This window comes from Pelophylax lessonae (genome assembly GCF_965119305.1).
Source record: "Pelophylax lessonae genome assembly, chromosome: 3".
Lineage (NCBI taxonomy): Eukaryota > Metazoa > Chordata > Amphibia > Anura > Ranidae > Pelophylax > Pelophylax lessonae.
The window spans coordinates 675,624,849-675,643,461 of NC_138770.1; the positions used below are offsets into that span (position 1 = coordinate 675,624,849).

General features: G+C 46.1%; 1 protein-coding gene across 2 annotated transcripts in view; it reads right to left on the reverse strand.

Moving 5' to 3' along the window:
• Positions 1-2,008: 2,008 nt before the first annotated feature.
• Positions 2,009-18,613, reverse strand: part of DAAM2 (dishevelled associated activator of morphogenesis 2) — a 342,052-nt gene continuing 325,447 nt past the window's right edge. For both annotated transcript variants that reach the window (XM_082249299.1, XM_082249298.1), the window contains 3 exons: positions 15,656-15,787; positions 7,917-8,087; positions 2,009-2,582 (listed from right to left, as the gene is read on the reverse strand). In XM_082249299.1, coding sequence (XP_082105425.1) covers positions 2,367-2,582; positions 7,917-8,087; positions 15,656-15,787 — 519 coding nt within the window. In that variant the 3' untranslated portion in view covers positions 2,009-2,366. The remainder of the gene's footprint in view (positions 2,583-7,916; positions 8,088-15,655; positions 15,788-18,613) is intronic.

The following is an 18,613-nucleotide window of genomic DNA, read 5'->3' on the forward strand; positions in this document are numbered from 1 at the left end:
TTTGGAACTACATTTCCCATGATGCTCACCTACACTGAAGAGTTCATGAGCATCATGGGAAATGTAGTTCCAAAACATCTAGGGTGCCAAGGTTCGCCATCACAGTTCTATGTGAACCCAAAATATACAAACAATTTGTCTTTAGTATGGCTTAATACATCGCATGTCTCTTTAACATTTAGAATAGATTACACAATGTTATTATTACACCATTCCCTCCTTTACCTCCATCTATATCTTTATATGTTCCTCTTACTATTAAACAATTCTTAGAAAGAAACATACATCAACAACGGAATCATTTTCTCCTATTTATATATTATTGCCACAGAAAGTACCATTTTCCTTATTCCCCAGAAGAGACCCGCTTCAAGCTAGTTCATCATTATTTGGAATTTGGATTCTCGGGGGGACAGAGACAGAGTTTGTTTAATCAAAAGTTTGCAGGAGCTAAACTTTGGATAACACTAGACAAGGAACAGTTGATTTGGAAGAGTTATATGACTTGTATTTGATAAGCCAAGACCTAGCTGTCCCACTAGATCTGGTTTCCAAATGGGCCATAACTACTGTAGTCCACAAGGCCACTGTCAGCCTTGGAACTGGAGGTGACTTTGGTGACGACCATAGAACTATTTTCCAAGCCAGGTAAACGATACTACTGAACTTCCCATACATGAGGAGATTTCATTGTGGACCTTCTGGATGGTGCACATGTCCTTCAAGATCTCTGCATTCCATCCAATGAGTTGTCACCATCCACTGCTGAGTACGAAACTGTTCCATCCAAGCAAATCAAACCCTTATTTCTTAGACTCTATGATTATCCAATTTCATCCCTTCTCTGAGAAGATAAAAAAAAAGTATTTGATAAGCCAAGACCTAGCTGTTCCACTAGATCTGGTTTCCCAATGGGCCATAACTACTGTAGTCCACAAGGCCACTGTCAGCCTTGGAACTGGAGGTGACTTTGGCGACTACCATAGAACTATTTTCCAAGCCAGGTAACCAAGACTACTGAACTTCCCATATATGAGGAGATTTCATTGTAGACCTTCTGGATGGTGCACATGTCCTTCAAGATCTCTGCATTCCATCCAATGAGTTGTCACCATCCACTGCTGAGTACGAAACTGTTCCATCCAAGCAAATCAAACCCTTATTTCTTAGACTCTATGATTATCCAATTTCTTTCTTTCTCTGAGAAGATAAAAAAAAGTATCCTGATGTGCTTTTTTGAGGAGATTTCATTGTAGACCTTCTGGATGGTGCACATGTCCTTCAAGATCTCTACATTCCATCCAATGAGTTGTCACCATCCACTGCTGAGTACGAAACTGTTCCATCCAAGCAAATCAAACCCTTATTTCTTAGACTCTATGATTATCCAATTTCCTTCCTTCTCTGAGAAGATAAAAAAAAGTATCCTGATGTGCTTTTAATAGAGATAAAATATTTTTTTGGCACTCCCACGTACTTTCCACACATCTCAAAAGTGCTGGCTGTGAGGCAAGGTCAGGAACCTCATGACGCATTGATTTTTTTTCAATTATTACAAAACATAGTGCTTTTTTTTTGAGCCAGCTCGAAACGTTAGCAAGTTGGACTCTGTGTAATAACATATCTGAAGCCAATACTAACCATGGCAACAGATGAGAGGCAAAAAAAGTGCATGACTTGTGGCAAACACACAGTGGTTTTTCAGAAAACGGAATCCTGGAATCACAAAGCGTGTCCCATACAAGGCTTAAGTTTTTACGTAGAAAGTACCCACTTGTATTATTTGCAGCTGCGGCTCCCAGAAAAGGATGCTGAAATTCCATCTACAAAAAAGAAGCCAGTTTTAAAAAAATGTGCAACTTTTTATTTTAATCCATGAGCCCGGCGTCACGTGGCACGAAGCTTTTCCAAACATCCTTGTTAGACTGCAAAATGGGCCTGCCATCTCTGAACTTTGGGAGCTTCCATTACATCTTTAAAACATTTGTGTCTCTGGCCAAAAAAAAAGTTCCAAAAAAACACCATTATTTTTGAAATATTGGACAGTGCAAAAATATTGGCACTTCTAAAGTGTGATAACGAGGTTTGACCCGTCTCCATCCGCGTTTACCACTGTGGGCCTTTTCCAAATACTTGCAGACGTGGACCCGAGCCCTTAACCAGGCATGAAATGAATCCACGGAGGCACTTCAAGAAAGCTTGACGTTCCAAGCCATGGTGGGAATGATCTCAGTCACAAAAAGAGGTAAAAGTGTTTTTCTTCCACAAGGAAACTCCAACTCTTTCCTGTGACCTCGAATCATCATCCAAAACCGTTCTGTTCCATTTTTAACGTCTTTCTCTCTTCTCCTTTTAACGTGGCCACCCTAATAATTTAGTTTGGTAACCGCTCTTTCTCTGCTCGTGTCCAGAATTTGGTTTCCAGAGCGTTTGCGGTTCCTCTTGAGCTTGGATAAGTCTTTATCGAACACTTCTCCGGATCGTAACGCCGACACCAAGTCGTCGAACTCGCCTCCTTCTTCGGATATGCTACCGGCTTGGGACTTCTTCAACCGCCTCTCTTTCTCGCGCTGTTCTTTAAGCTGCAAAAAAATAAAAAGGGAGTTTAGAGCTGTCACAATGTATCATCTCGAACAGAAAAAATTGTGTTATCTGAGTAATCACTCCCTTGTAAACTCCTCAATCTTCCTGCCTTGTCTTTAGGCTAGCAGGAACGGTTTAAGCTTTTAATGACCATAAATCATGAAGGACTTAGTGGGCAGAAAGTGAAGTTTCCAAGCCTGTTGAGGGCAGATATTAAAAATGATTTATCACCTGGTTGCTGGTTCTGGATTACAAATGTTGCAGCCATGAATCAAATCAGTTTGGAAAGCTTTACAGGGAAAACAGACCAACTGGATTTATTTCACAAACATAGATATAAGGTCCCTCAGAGGTTAGAAAAAAAATGGTTGACTACTTCAAGTTTGGGTCTAGGTCTGTGTTTCTCAGCCAGGTTTTCTAGCCTACGACAGATGTGTTTATTTCCATTATTCGGGAATAGGGCATAAATCTATAGAGTTTCTAAATTCGGGGGAACAGAAATACCGAAACTGAAAAAAATAAATAAATAAATAAACTTTAGAAAAAGCATAAAAGGCTAAAGAGAATATAAAGTATTTTACAAAATATACATAAAGCGCTTATTTACACTTGCTTCAAAATGTGGCATTGGGCATGCTTTTTTTTAAATATAATCTTTATGACAAAAAAAATACCATTCCATAATGAACATTGCCACAAATGTAAAAATGTGCAATGTTCAAGCGTACATAGGTACAAAAAAAGAAAACAACATAATGTGAAGGCTAACCTTTTAATGAGCTTAAGGCTGCAAGTAAGGTGAACACACTGACCAAACCATGTAAGAGTCCTGGCAAGTAGGCCCAAGAGTCAAGCTATCGAAGAAGGTTATATTACTTAATCTGGACACCCTTTTTTAAAGCACTCTGAATGCCAATTGAAGCTCCTGTCACGAAATAAAAATGTTACCTTACAGTCCTGTTTGCTTCAAAAATTATCCCTCATGTCGCTTTCTTGGTGCTTCAAAGCCTCCATAGAAGTCTATGATAACACTAGCTTACAGCAACTGAAGCTTTAGTTTTGCTTTGTTTTGGAGGTATTGCAGTTATGAGATATCCCAGGATGCACTGGGAAACCAACAGGGAAGATGTCATCAGCAGTCACTTCCAGTTCATATGTACAGTGGGAAAAATAATTATTTGATCCCCTGCAGATTTTGTACATTTGTCCACTTACAAGGAAACGGGTACGTAAAAAATCTATAACTGTTATCATAGGTGTATTTTAAATGATAGAGACAGAATATCAACCAAAAATTCAGGAAAAAACACTTGATACAAAAATTAAGTTGCAGTTCAGTGAGTAAAATAAGTATTTGATCCTCAAGAAAAACATGACTTAGTACTTGGTGGAGAAACTCTTGTTGTTAGGCACAAAGGTAAGACATTTCTTTTAGTTGGTTAACAGGTTTGCACACATCTCAGGCGAGATTTTGGTCCACACTTCTTTACAGATCTTCTCTAAATCCTTAAGGTTTTTTGGCTGTCGCTTGGCAACTCAAAATTTCAGCTCTCTCCATAAATTTTCTATAGGATTAAGGTCTGGAGACTGGCAAGGCCACTCCATGCCCTTAATGTGCTTCTTTTTGAGACAATCCTTTCTTGCCTTGAAAGAATGTTTTGGGTCATTGTCATGAAGGACCCATCCAAGACCCATCTTCAGTGTTCTGGCTGAGGGAAGAAGGTTCTCATTCAAGATATTACAATACATGGCCCCGTCCTTTGGCCCTCTCAATGCAGCAAAGTTGGCCTGCACCTTTAGCAGAGAAACAGCCCCAAAGCATCATGTTTCCACCTCCGTACTTGACTGTAGGGATGGTGTTCTTAGGGGTTTCGTTTTTCCTTTTTCCCAAAACGGGGAGTTAATGCCAAAGAGCTCAATTTTGGTCTCATCTGACCACAGCACTTTCTCCCAATCCTTCCCTTAATCATTTAGCTGTTCATTGGCCATTGGCAAACTTCAGACAGGCCTGTACATGTGCCTTGTTGAGGAGGAGGACTTTACAGGTGCTGCAGGATTTCAATCCATGGCGGCGTATTGTGTTACCAGTGGTTTGATTGGTGACTGTGGTCCCTACTGCCTTGAGATCATTCTCAAGCTCCTTATGTGTAGTTTCTTGGCTGATCCCTCAATTTTATCATTATCATCCTTACCCCATGAGGCAAAATCTTGCATGAAGCTCCAGACCAAGGGGGATTGATGTTTTTCTTGTATCTCTTCCATTTGCAAATTATCGCTCCAACAGTTGTCTTCTTCTCACCAAGCTTCTTGCTGATGGTCTTGTAGCCCATTCCAGCAGGTCTACACTCTTGTCCCTGACGTCCTTTGGCAGCTCTTTGGTCTTGCCCATGATGGTGAGTTTTAAATGGAAGAAAGAGATTCTATGGACAGGTGTCTTTTATTCACATAACAAGTTGTCGTTAGGAGCTCCTTCTTAAATTGACAGGACTAATCTGTGGACCACATGAGCACCTACTGTAGCCAGTCTGTGGTAGCCAGAATAAGTGCCGGTTCACACTGTTCCGACTTGTCGCCTGACAAGTAGTGCTCCATGCTGTGCAATGGAACCGTTCTAATCAGAGCGACTCAAGTCGCTCCGACTTAGATAAAGGTTCCTGCACCTTTTTTTTGCAAAGTCGGAGCGACTTGCATTGACTTCCATTATGTGAAGTCGTTGCAAGCCACGCCGAAGTCGCGGTGCACGGGCGACTTCATTAGTTGCCCAAAGTCGGGGCGACTTGGAGTCGGATCAGTGTGAACCGACTTATTGTTATTATTATTTTACTCACTGAACTGCAACTCAATTTATAACATTTGTATTGTGTGTTTTTTTCTGGATTTATGGTTAATATTCTGTCTCTATCATTTAAAATACACCCGTGATAATAATTACAGACCCTTCATTTCTTTGTAAGTGGGCAAACTTACAAAATTTGCAGGGGGTCAATCATTATTTACCCCACTGTATATATTCTGGGAGTGCCTGATGCAGATGTTACATCTGGTGTGCAGCGTGGAGCAGCAGAAAGGTGTGAAAGGTCCAGACTGGAGCAACTAGCAGTTGGCACACGTGGTATGCAACTTGGGAAGACTATAGCAGAAGGTGGGGGGGGGGGGACTGGAGAGAGGGAGGACTGAGCAGCATCTGATCAGCAGAGCTTGGGAACCAGAGCAGGAGAAACTAGCAATGCCAAACCTGACACACAGCGTGGGAGCAATAAAGCAGGAGCGGAGAACAAATTGGAGAGAGAGGAGGATCAGCAGAGCTGGGGGGTACTACTGAGAGGCGATTCAGCAGAGCTGGGGCCTACTACTAAGTGGGGGATCAGCAAAGCTGGGGGGTACTACCGAGTGGGGAGAAAATAGCAATGTCAAATCTGACACACAGCACGGGAGCAAATAAAGAGTTCCGGGCACAGAAATGATTTTTTGCTGAACATACCCCCGGGACAGTCAGGGCTAGTACATTCCACAATGGCTAGCCTCTGATCTGTCCCGGTTCGCACTTACCTTTTAGAAGAAATACTTACTTAGAAAATTTCTTCCACAGCGTTTCCATCTCTGTTGTGGGCAGCTGAAGCCGGCGCGGTCCTCTTCTCTGTCTTCTTCCGCGTCTTCCTGTCCCAGAATGCACTGCACCGGCCCCTCTCATCACTTCCGGTGCGGCGCCGCATTCCTAAACAGCTTCTGGGCATGCCCAGAAGCTGTTTAGCAGGGGAATGCGGCTTCGCCCGGAAATGACGAGCGGGGCCGGTGCCGTCGCATTGATTCCTGGGAGCTATGACGTTTAGCTCCCAGGAATCATCGCGAGGCAGGAAGTGACGGGGTGAGCCGCGGCTCCGAGGGAGGAAGCAGTCAGAGGTGAGTATTTACGATCTTCAATAAAAAGGTGAGTAAACAAAAAAAATAAAAATAACTATCCAATTCCTTTTCAGGTGAGCTCTACCTAGCGGAGGGGCACAAAAAAAAAAAATCGTTTTTGTGCCCGGAACTCCGCTTTAAGCAGGAGGTGAGAACAAATTGGAGAGAGAGGTGGATCAGCAGAGCTGGGGGGTACCACTGAGAGGAGGATCAGCAGAGCTGGGGGCTACTACTAAGCAGAGGATCAGCAAAGCTTGGGGGGTACTACTGGGTGGGGAGAAATTAGCAATGTCAAAGCTGACACACAGCATGGGAGCAATAAAGCAGGAGATGAGCACAAATTGGAGAGAGAGGAGGATCAGCAGAGCTGGTGGGGTACTACTGAGAGGAGGATCAGCAGAGCTGGGGGCTACTACTAAGTGGGGGATCAGCAAAGCTGGGAGTACTACTGAGTGGGGAGAAACAAGTAATGTCAAAGCTGACACACAGCATGGGAGCAATAAAGCAGGAGGTGAGCATGAATTGGAGAGAGAGAAGGATCAGCAGAGCTGGTGGGGTACTACTGAGAGGAGGATCAGCAGAGCTGGGGGCTACTACTAAGTGGGGGATCAGCAAAGCTGGGGGGTACTACCGAGAGGGGAGAAACTAGCAATGTCAAACCTGACACACAGCGTGGGAGCAATAAAACAGAAGGTGAGCACGAATTAGAGAGAGAGGAGGATCAACAGAGCTGGTGGGGTACTACTGAGAGAAGGATCAGCAGAGCTGGGGGCTATTACTAAGTGGGGGATCAGCAAAGCTGGGGGGTACTACTGAGTGGGGAGAAACTAGTAATGTCAAAGCTGACACACAGCATGGGAGCAATAAAGCCGGAGGTGAGCACGAATTGGAGAGAGAGGAGGATCAGCAGAGCTGGGGGTACTATTGAGCAAGGGGATCTGATGAGCGAGGATACTAACAAACTGAGAATCTGCTGAACGAGGGTACTAATAAGCTGGGGATCTGCTGAGTGGGGGTACTACTGAGCTGGGGTTCTAATGGGCTCCCTTAAAACAAATAGAAAATCAACACACACAGGCCAATTGCCGAGCTTCATTAAAACTTCAAAAAAAAAAAACATCACCGAAGCATCAAAAACACATTAAAAAAAAAAAAAGCATGTTTAATGAGTGTTAAAGTCAAAGCAAGTGTAAACGAGCGCTAAGGCATGTAACAAACTATTTAAAAGTTCAAACCGCACCGAAACAATAAATACTATCATTGCTAATCTCTCTCTTTGATAATGCTAGCTGCCTGGCTTACATTGAGCAGGAACACCCAATGCAGATAAATGCTTCACCCTGCTCTGGGTCATGGACTCAAAGTATAGAAGACAAATGTATCAATACAGTGAGGGGAAGTTCTAAGAGGACAGTTTTAGGGTTTGATCCTACCATGGCCTCCATCCGCGCCCTGCGCTCCTCTTCCTCCTTTTTCTTCCTCATGTTCTCCAGATCTTGTTTGGCCTCGGAAAACGACTGCAGGAAAGTGTCAAATATGCCGAAGAACTCATCCGGCTGCATTTTGCCATCCAGCTCCCCGAAATGCTTCATGGCTTTGGAAAACTAAGAGGAAGAAAAGAATGGTTCTGGTCAAGAGAGTCCCCTTTACCTAACAGTCCCCCCTTACATCAGGGTCCCCATCAGCGTCCCCCCCCTTACATCAGTGTCCCCATCAGGGTCCCCCCTTACATCAGGGTCCCCATCAGAGTCCCCCCTTACATCAGGGTCCCCATCAGAGTCCCCCCTTACATCAGGGTCCCTATGAGAGTCCCCCCTTACATCAGGGTCCCCATCAGCGTCCCCCCCTTACATCAGGGTCCCCATCAGAGTCCCCCCTTACATCAGGGTCCCCATCAGCATCCCCACCCTTACATCAGGGTCCCCATCAGCGTCCCCCCCTTACATCAGGGTCCCCATCAGCATCCCCCCTTACATCAGGGTCCCCATCAGAGTCCCCCCTTACATCAGGGTCCCCATCAGAGTCCCCCCTTACATCAGGGTCCCTATGAGAGTCCCCCCTTACATCAGGGTCCCCATCAGCGTCCCCTCCTTACATCAGGGTCCCCATCAGCATCCCCCCTTACATAAGGGTCCCCATCAGAGTCCCCCCTTACATCAGGGTCCCCATCAGAGTCCCCCCTTACATCAGGGTCCCCATCAGAGTCCCCCCTTACATCAGGGTCCCCATCAGCATCCCCCCCTTACATCAGGGTCCCCATCAGCATCCCCCCTTACATAAGGTTCTTATCAGAGTCCCCCCTTACATCAGGGTCCCCCTGATGCAGCAATGTCAGTGTAAGTGTCAATTAGGGTTTGATTTACTAAAACTGGAGAGTGCAAAATCTAGTGCAGCTGTGCATGGTAGCCAATCAGCTTCTTCAATTAAGCACTTGCTGATCGCCCTACAGGACGGCCGCGCTGCGCAGGATCACGTATATATATATATATATATATATATATATATGTGATCCTGCATTTCTGGGTAGCAGGCGCGAGTGAGCGCCGGTGGTGGCTCTCTCCCACTGTGATTCTACACATCGGGACCCGATGTCCGCTGGCACCCGCCGATCATTCGGTACACAGACACGGCGATCTCTCTATGTAAACAAGGCAGATTGCTGTTCTGTCAGTAGGGAAGGCATAGATTCTGTGTTCCTGCAAAGCAGGGACATGGATCCATGCCTTTCCCTAGTAAAGGCCGGTTCAAACTAGTGCGATGCCAGAGATCGCATGTGATTCACACCACACTGCTGTGCAGATCACATGCGCACTCTGTGCGATGCAATTCAGCCATACAAACTGTATGGCTGAATTTGCATTCGCATTCAGGCCAAACTCATGCAGGACCCTTTTTCTGTCCACACCGGAATCAGATCGTATGGCTGTTCACACCCATTCCCCTCCGGGTGATCTCTGTACATTGCAGGGATTATAACAAACGTTGTTGCAGATTCCTACCTTTTGTTATTCTGAAGAAATCATTGTTTGTTCCTCTGTGCTGAATAAGTCAAATGGGAATGTTTTCATAATTATCAATCAGCTGTGCAGCTGCAGGGCTCTAATGAGGAAAGTGGAAGGGCCTGCATCCCTTTAGATGTGTTCCTATTGGGAGTATCTCACCAAAAATGACATTTTTGTTGCAGGGGATGCCCAAAACCTGACTTGTATCTTAGTGCAGACTTCTGGGAAAATCAGAGAGCCAATCACACAAGCAGGAAATGATGTTTCTGGGGGGGGGGGGGGGGGTATTCTGTGTACAGAGCGCCTCCAGGTGGCCATATTGTATTTTCAGAAAATTACAGAGCTGCAGATTGGAAAGGAAAGGTAATTTTTAATAACATCCAATTACAATATGACTTGTGCAGTGGCGGCTGGTGCTCCATGGGCCGGGCAGGGGGGTGTCGGGGCGGCAGACGGATCACACCAGCTCTAGCCTGCACACCATACACCCCCCCCCCCCATCCCCCCGGCTCACTCACCCTGGACTGACATGTGGAGGGCAGGCAGCAGCAGTTTCCCCATCAGTCACCTCCGTGGGTTGGGCTTCCCCTGCGTCTCCTCCCTCATCCTTCGCCAATAGGATGGCTTCTCCTTTCGGCCAAACGGGAAACGGGTCTCAGGACCCACTTCCTGATTGGCCAGGAGGAGGATCTGTGTGACAATAACGAATATTCACTCGCTATTGTCACACAACTGGGTGGGCTCAGGGCGCCCCCGAGCCCACCCTTTTTTTGAAACCTGTTAGAGCCTCTGGCTCTAATCACATGCTTCAACAAAAAAAAACCCCATTGGAATCCATGCGTCTGGCGCCCTGCATGTAGATTAGGGGGCCAGACGCATGGATCGGGGGGGGGAGGCGGCGCCCCTGCGCCCCCAATGGACGGGCCGCCACTGAACTTGTGTCCCAATTGTATACGCTATATTATTTTTTCTTTATTTGCTATTAAGGATTGTTTTCCCTTCTTCATGAAGGAATTATGTTACAATGTTTAAAAAAATGTTTTAGAAATGAATACAATGTATCATAATGGGGAACAATGGTGGAAAAGGGGGATTTGCTGCCACAGGAGAGAGTTGGGATCTTCCTGACACTATCCAGGTACCAATGCTGAACGTTTTCTGATCACGTCACGCTCTGCGTTCGGCCACATGCAGCCATGGCGGTCATTCTCCTGTGCTGGTCTTGGCTGCAATCGATCGGAAGTAGTTGTCAATATTCTATACATTGTGAACGGTCAGGAATCCGCTGTGCAACACAGGAGGAACAATGAGGAATATGCTTGTGGGGTTTTCTCCTCTGCTGCTGTAAATCTGCCTCTCCGCCGCCCCCCAGACAACCCCCTGGGTAAAGCTTCTTATCTTATCTGAGCTGTCAGACTGTTAAATCCTCATTGGATTACCTTTGAGTCTGCTTTCCCCCATTAACCTTGCTGTCATTAATTACCGGAGGCTGACCTGTGACAAGACCAGACGTGACCTCTGACCCCCCAGACAAGTCGCAATGTCAAGTAAACTTTCATTGCAAAAGGATTATGTCACACGAGAAGCATTTACTATAGAGCTGCAGAGCATTAGAGCCACAGAAAAGTTGCGCTTACTTTTAACAATTGAGCTGCCACGCTGTGTAAAAATGAGCAATTTCGGCCCCCGTTCACACTTGGCGATTTGGAATCGCAGACGGAATCACCACGATTCTGCCCATGATTCCAAATCGGGTGACAATTGGTGCAAAACACGCAACGTGTGTTTGGGTACCGTTCACTTGAAATGGCACTCCAAACGTGGTGCGATTTTGCAGCGCGATTGAATTATACTGTAATTGTGGCCAAAAGCGCATTTATAATTGCAGAAGCTTCTTTTGGGTGACAGACATATATAGGGCTGCCCCATATGTGACACGCAGAATAGGGCCGTCTTTAACACAGGGCAAAAGGGGAAGCTGCCCCAGGCCCAGTCGTTGTGGGGCCCAAAGCAGCTGCCTCTTTAGCCCCCACTGCCTGCATACAGTTGATAAGTAGATTCGGGTGGGCCCAAGAAAATGTATGCCCAGGGTCCAGTCAATATTTAAGATGGCCCCAACGCAGAATCATGTGAAAATTGCCCACACAAAATTGTGAGCAGAATGTAAGTTCCTGCTACGCCACATGTGTCAAACACAAGGCCCAAGGGCCGAATCTGGCCCCCCAAGGCATTTCATGTGGCCCTCACACCTCTCTTGCATTGTCTTCTCCCCCACCTCATCTCAGCAGTTGGCTGCAGAGAGGACAGAACTCCTCCGCCAGATCCTCTGCCTGTCTGTGCAGCTGCAGAGAGGTTCATCTCTGCCCATCCCTCGTCTCATCAGTCAGCAGCAGAGAGGAGGACAGATCTCCTCCTACAGACCCTGTGCCTCTCTTTGCAGCCAAAGCACCTCCTGGTCCCCACCTCCCCTGGTCTTGGCATTCAGCAGATTCTGTCATCTGACACCAACCCTCCTCTGGTCCTCCTCCAGACCCTGCACTTTTTGCTTCCCAGCTCCACCCCCAGCATCTTCCCTGCAGCAGCACAACACTTTTTGCTTCCCAGCTGCACCCCCAGCATCTTCCCTGCAGCAGCACAAGGTAAAGGGGGTGAACTGTGATACATAGGGAGGGTGGGGGACTCCGGGCATCTAGTCTTACAGATACAACCGGCCCTTTGGGGGCAATAATAATGCTGATGCAGCATTGAGTTTGACACTCCATGTGCTACGTGAAGTGCGAATGTGGCCTTTAAGTTTATGTAGACCCAAAAAAATGAATGTAACATAATGCAGCTTACCAGTCTCTAGATATTGGTGGCTGCTTTAGTTTTCCTGTTATCACTGTTCTCCCTTCCCCTTTACCTCGTGGCTTCCACCATGCCGGTCCCGGGTCCACACAGAGCCTGGGAAACATAGAGGGAGCCATGTAGGGTGGGGTGACAAAGTAACGGGGGGGGGGGGGGGGCAGTGGCGGGACAAGGCAATCTAGAGCCCAGGACGAACATGCCAAATTGCGCCCCCCTCCCCAGGATGTATGATTGTGTGTCAGCAAAAATCCCCCCCTCCCCCCAAAAAAAAAAGAAAATTGAGCACTAATCTGCATGCTTCCCCTTAAGCATAAATCCCCCTTCTTCCCAGTACAAATCCACCCCCCTGCTGAAATCCCCCCTCCTGGAACAAATCTTTGCCCCCCCCCCAGCTCAAATCCTCTCTCTCCCCATATGCCCCTAGCACAAATCCCCCCCCCCCCCAAAAAAAAAAAAAACTTCCCCCCTCTAGAACAAATCTTTTACGCCTCAAATTTCCCCATACAAGCACAAAGCTGCCCTCCCCCCCCCCCACTCCACTCCAAATCCCCCTCCTAGCACAAATACCCCCCCCCCCCAATCATCCCTTCTACCATCAATCCCCACTGCAAGAAAATCTTAGAAGATCTTAGCAAAAATCCCCCCCCCCACATTACCTTTTCTAGTATAACCCCCCCCAAATCCCCCTCATAGCACAAATCCTCTTCACCCCTCCCCCCTGCCAACATAAATTACTACTCCTAGCACACCTACCGAAATGTACCCTCCTAGAACAATCCTTACACCCTGCCACCCCCCCTCCCCAAATTACCCCTCCAAACACAAATTACTTCCCAATAATCTCCTCTTGCCCCCCCCCCCGCCCCCATCCTCACATGATACAGCAGTGCCCAGAGCAGCCACCCCTCCTGCCCACCCCTTGTCCCAGCCCTGCCTGAAGGGGGGGCCATGGGAGAAATTGGGCCACTCTACAGCCAACAGTTGTCTTGGCAGATTTACACACATTTCCATCTGCTGGGAGTATGGGGAAAACGCACCATTGCTGGGGTCATATGGCATACATTAGTGGCAGGGAATGGGTTAATCACCCAATTCAGTTGACCTGAATGGAACGTTCGATGTGGGTGTTGTATTTTCTCTTGGCACACATTGGCTCATTGCATTAGTATGACTGGAAATACAAAGAGACATGAACTGGGCGCCCCAGGAACCCCCCTTAGCCTCCTATTTATAGAGAAGCTCATCCTCCGGCAGGACAATCCTGGTGGCGACTGATTCTGATAAACTCTATAAAGATTTGAGAAAGTTCAGAAGACTTCGGCTGGTTTGGACAATTCCTTCTCTACTGTCACTTGTTCCCCCCCCCCCCCCCCCGACTAGAACATTACCCATCAATCCAGGAATGGTGACCTCAATGTCCTCCTCTGGGCGCGTTATTTATGGAATCAAAGAGCCGCACCACCACGCTCTGTACACAGGACTCATTCAATGGCCAGAATAGATTTCATTGCTAAACAATCGCCCTATTTAACAGACAGACGGCGTATTGATGGGACGCCCGGGAGAGACAATTCTGAGCTTCGCTTACCCAAAACTGCGAGAAATATCTGCGATTATCTGCTAGGATTACAGCATGATACATTGTATCCAGATATGACTGCAAAGTACAAAACAAATAACGATAGATAGATAGATAGATAGATAGATAGATAGATAGATAGATAGATAGATAGATAGATAGATAGATAGATAGATAGATAGGTATATGTCAGAGCTATATAAATGTATAACAATAGTGTGTGACTGTGGGGGGATATTAGAGTGTAAGCTCCTTTGGTACAGAGACCGATGTGACTGGCTCAGTGTTCTCTGTACAGCACTGCGGTATATGTCAGAGCTATATAAATGTATAATAATAATAGTGTGTGACTGTGGTGGGACATTAGAGTGTAAGCTCTTCTGGTTCTGTGATGAATGTGAGGGGATATTAGAGTGTAAGCTCCTCTGGTACAGAGACTGATGTGACTGGCTCAGTGTTCTCTGCACAGCACTGTAGTATGTTTCAGAGCTATATAAATGTAAAATAGTGTGTAAATGTGGGGGGATATTAGAGTGTAAGCTCCTCTGGTCAAGAGAATGATATGACTGGCTCAGTGTTCTCTGTACAGCACTGCGGTATAAGTCAGGGCTATATAAATATATAATAATAGTGTGTTGACTGTGGGGGGACATTAGAATGTAAGCTCTTCTGGTTCTGTGATGACTGTGGGGGGGTATTAGAGTGTAAGCTCCTCTGGTACAGAGACTGATGTGACTGGCTCAGTGTTCTCTGTACAGCACTGCGGTATATGTCAGAGCTATATAAATATATAATAATAGTGTGTGACTGTGGGGGGAACATTAGACTGTAAGCTCATCTGGTGCAGAGACTGATGTGACTGGCTCAGTGTTCTCTGCACAGCACTGCGGTATGTTTCAGAGCTATACAAATGTAAAATAGTGTGTAAATGTGGGGGGATATTAGAGTGTAAGCTCCTCTGGTACAGAGAATGATGTGACTGGCTCAGTGTTCTCTCTACAGCACTGCGGTATATGTCAGGGTTATATAAATGTATAATAATAATAGTGTGTGACTGTGGGGGGACATTAGAGTGTAAGCTCTTCTGGTTCTGTGATGACTGTGGGGGGACATTAGAGTGTAAGCTCCACTGGTACAGAGACTGACATGACTGGCTCAGTGTTCTCTGTACAGCACTGCGGTATATGTCAGAGCTATATAAATGTATAATAATAAATAGTGTGACTGTGGGGAGACATTAGATTGTAAGCTCCTCTGGTGCAGAGACTGATGTGACTGACTCAGTGTTCTCTGTACAGCACTGCAGTATATGTCTGAGCTATATCAATGTATAATAGAGGTGTAACTGTGGGGGGATATTAGAGTGTAAGCTCCTCTGGTCAAGAGAATGATATGACTGGCTCAGTGTTCTATGTACAGCACTGCTGTATATGTGAAAGCTATATAAATGTATAATAATAGTGTGTGACTGTGGGGGGGGGGGGGGAATTAGAGTGTAAGCTCCTCTGGTACAGACGCTGATGTGACTGGCTCAGTGTTCTTCATACAGCACTGCAGTAACTTTCAGAGCTATATAAATGTATTACAATTAATAATATTGAGTGACTGTGGGGGAAATTAGAGTGCAAGCTCCTCTGGTGCAGAGTCTGCTGAAGTCAATGGGCTCCCTTTCAGAGACTTCATATCATTCGAGGTTTATCTGCTCAGTCACACCAGGATGGAGAGTAGAAGGGAAGCGCTGTACCTTATCCCGGGCCTCGCTCAGAAGGTCCTCTAGTTCAGAGAAGCTGAAACTGGCCACAGTGATGAAGTCCCCCATGACGGGCACAAAGCGGTCTCCTGCCTCCCGGTAGTGACGCTTCTGATAATCCAACTCCTGCCAAAAGAAGAAAGAGTTAATTCCAGCGCAAACTAATTATAAACTACTAATTATAGCACTGAAGATGGACAGTCTTATCAATGGGTGGTAATGTTTTTAAAAAAAACGTCTTTTTATGTAAAATTGGTAAATATATATGTACAGTATAGGGTGGTAGTCACAGTTGCTCATTACATACTGAGGTTCTGCCTGCACCTTTCCAGTGCTACACAATGGTCATGGTTTCAGGTTCTCCTCCCCATGGGAGTTTGTGAGTCTTCCCACTTCATGAAATCAATGCACACCCTGTGTGGCTAATATATTACACTATATCAGGGATCCTCACAGTGCGGCCCTCCAGCTGTTGCAGAACTACACATCCCATGAGGCATTGTAAAACTCTGACATTCACAGACATGACCAGGCATGATGGGAATTGTAGTTCCTGAACAACTGGAGATCCATAGTTTGAAGACCCCTGCACTATATGGTCAAACATATGAAGACCTTTCCTCCAAACAATGGTGTTCAGGTGTGTCCAGGGAAGAGTCCTGGTAATACTACATTATATAAAGTCAACATAGACTATTGTGCTTTTCCAACCTTGTGGTAACAGTTTAGTGCAGACCATTTTCTGTCCCACTATAACTGTCGTCCCCCCCCCCCCCCACCCGAGTGTACAAAGCCAACTCCATGTAGACATGGTGTGACCAGTTTGGTGTGAAGGAACTTGAAAGTCCTGTACAGAGCCCTGACCTTAGCGCTCCTGAACACCTTTGGGATGAACTAAAACAATTGGAAGCCAGGTTTTTTTTTGGGGGCCCAATGAAAGGCCCAACATGTGAGCCAGGTCTTTTCATCCAACGTCAGTACCTGACCTCACAAATGGGCACAAATTCCCACAGACACCCTCCACAATCTTGTGAGAAGTCTTCCCAGCACAGAGGAGGATGTTGTAGCCACAAAGGAGGACAACTCCATTTTACGAGCCACGGGGGAGCACCATAATAATGGCCATGGTTTCTGGAATGGGATGTCCAGCTCCATCAAGACATGATTTGACCAGTTTGGCGTGGAGGAACTTGAGTGTCCTGTACAGAGCCCTAACTTAGCGCTCCTGAACACCTTTGGGATGAATTTAAACAATTGTGAGCCAGGTTTTTTTTTCGGTGCCCAATGAGAGGCCCAACATGTGAGCGAGGTCTTCTCATCCAACGTCAGTACCTGGCCTCACAAATGGGCACAAATTCCCACAGCACCCTCCAAAATCTCATGGAAAGTCTTCCCAGAACAGAGAAGGATGTTGTAGCCACAAAGGAGGACAACTCCATTTTACGGGCCATGGGGGAGCACCATAATGATGACCATGGTTTCTTGATTGGGATGTCCAGCTCCATCAAGACATGATTTGACCAGTTTGGTGTGGAGGAACTTGAGTGTCCTGTACTGAGCCTTGACCTTAGCGCTCCTGAACACCTTTGGGATGAACTTAAAAAATTGGAAGCCAGGTTTTTTTTTTGGGGGCGCAATGAGAGGCCCAACATGTGAGCCAGGTCTTTTCCTCCAACGTCAGTACCTGACCTCACAAATGGGCACAAATTCCCAGAAGCACCCTCCAAAATCTCGTGGAAAGTCTTCCCAGAACAGAGGAAGATATTGTAGCCACAAAGGAGGACAACTCCATTTTATGGGCCACGGGGGAGCACCATAATAATGGCCATGGTTTCTGGAATGGGATGTCCAGCTCCATCAAGACATGATTTGACCAGTTTGGTGTGGAGAACATTGAGTGTCCTGCACAGAGCCCTGACCTCATCCCTACTAAACACCTTTGGGATGAATTGGAATGTTGATGATGAGCCAGGTCTTCTGGAACAACATCAATACATCACAAATGGGTACAAATTCCCACAGACACAGGCAAAAGTTATCAAGTCTACAAACTAGGTGATAGATTTAATGCATTTATATATTTTTAAATTTATTTTTTACTAGTAAAGGCGGCGCACTGCGATTTTTAGCGGGACTGCGACATTGTGGCAGACAGATTGGACCCCTTACTGACATTTTTGACACTTTTGGGTGGGGCCAGTGACATTACTACAGTAATCAGTGCTAAAAATATGCACTGTTACTGTACTGACACTGGCAAGGAAGGGGTTAACACCAGGGGCGATCAAAAGGTTAGGTGTGTCCCTAGGAAGTGCTTTCTAACTGTTTGGGGGATGGACTCACTAGATGAACACAGAGATCTGTGTTCCTAAAAAGCAAGAACACAGGATCCCGGAGTTCATCTCTGACAGAATGGCGGTCTGTCTTGTTTACATAGGCAGACTGCTCTGTCCCTATGGGAAACAATCGCGGGTGGCCGGCGGACATCGCTGATTGGTTACCCCTCTGGTAAATCAGCATGCGTGCCCCCACTGGCTATTGAATGAAACGACCTACAGGTACGTCGTTTTGCACAATAAAGCCGACCTGCCGCAGTATATGTACTGCCTTCAGTCGGCAAGTGGTTAAAGGTATGAACCATGAGATGGGGACATCTTCTCTCCACCTTTAGGATGAATATATGAATACTGAAAGCCAGGCCTTCTCATCCAACATCAATACCTGACCTCACAAATGGGCACAAATCCCCACAGACACTCCCAAAATCTTGTAGAAAGAATTCTCAGAAGAGTAGAAAAGATGAGGACCAACTCCATAAAGACACGGTTTGAGTCTTGGAAGCGGGAGGGTATTTCGATTCATGCAGTAAAACGTAAAGTCTCATGGATTATGACGCAAGAAAAACTAGCCAGTATCCTTCTCGACAAGGAACATCTATTTGAAGCAGTTTGG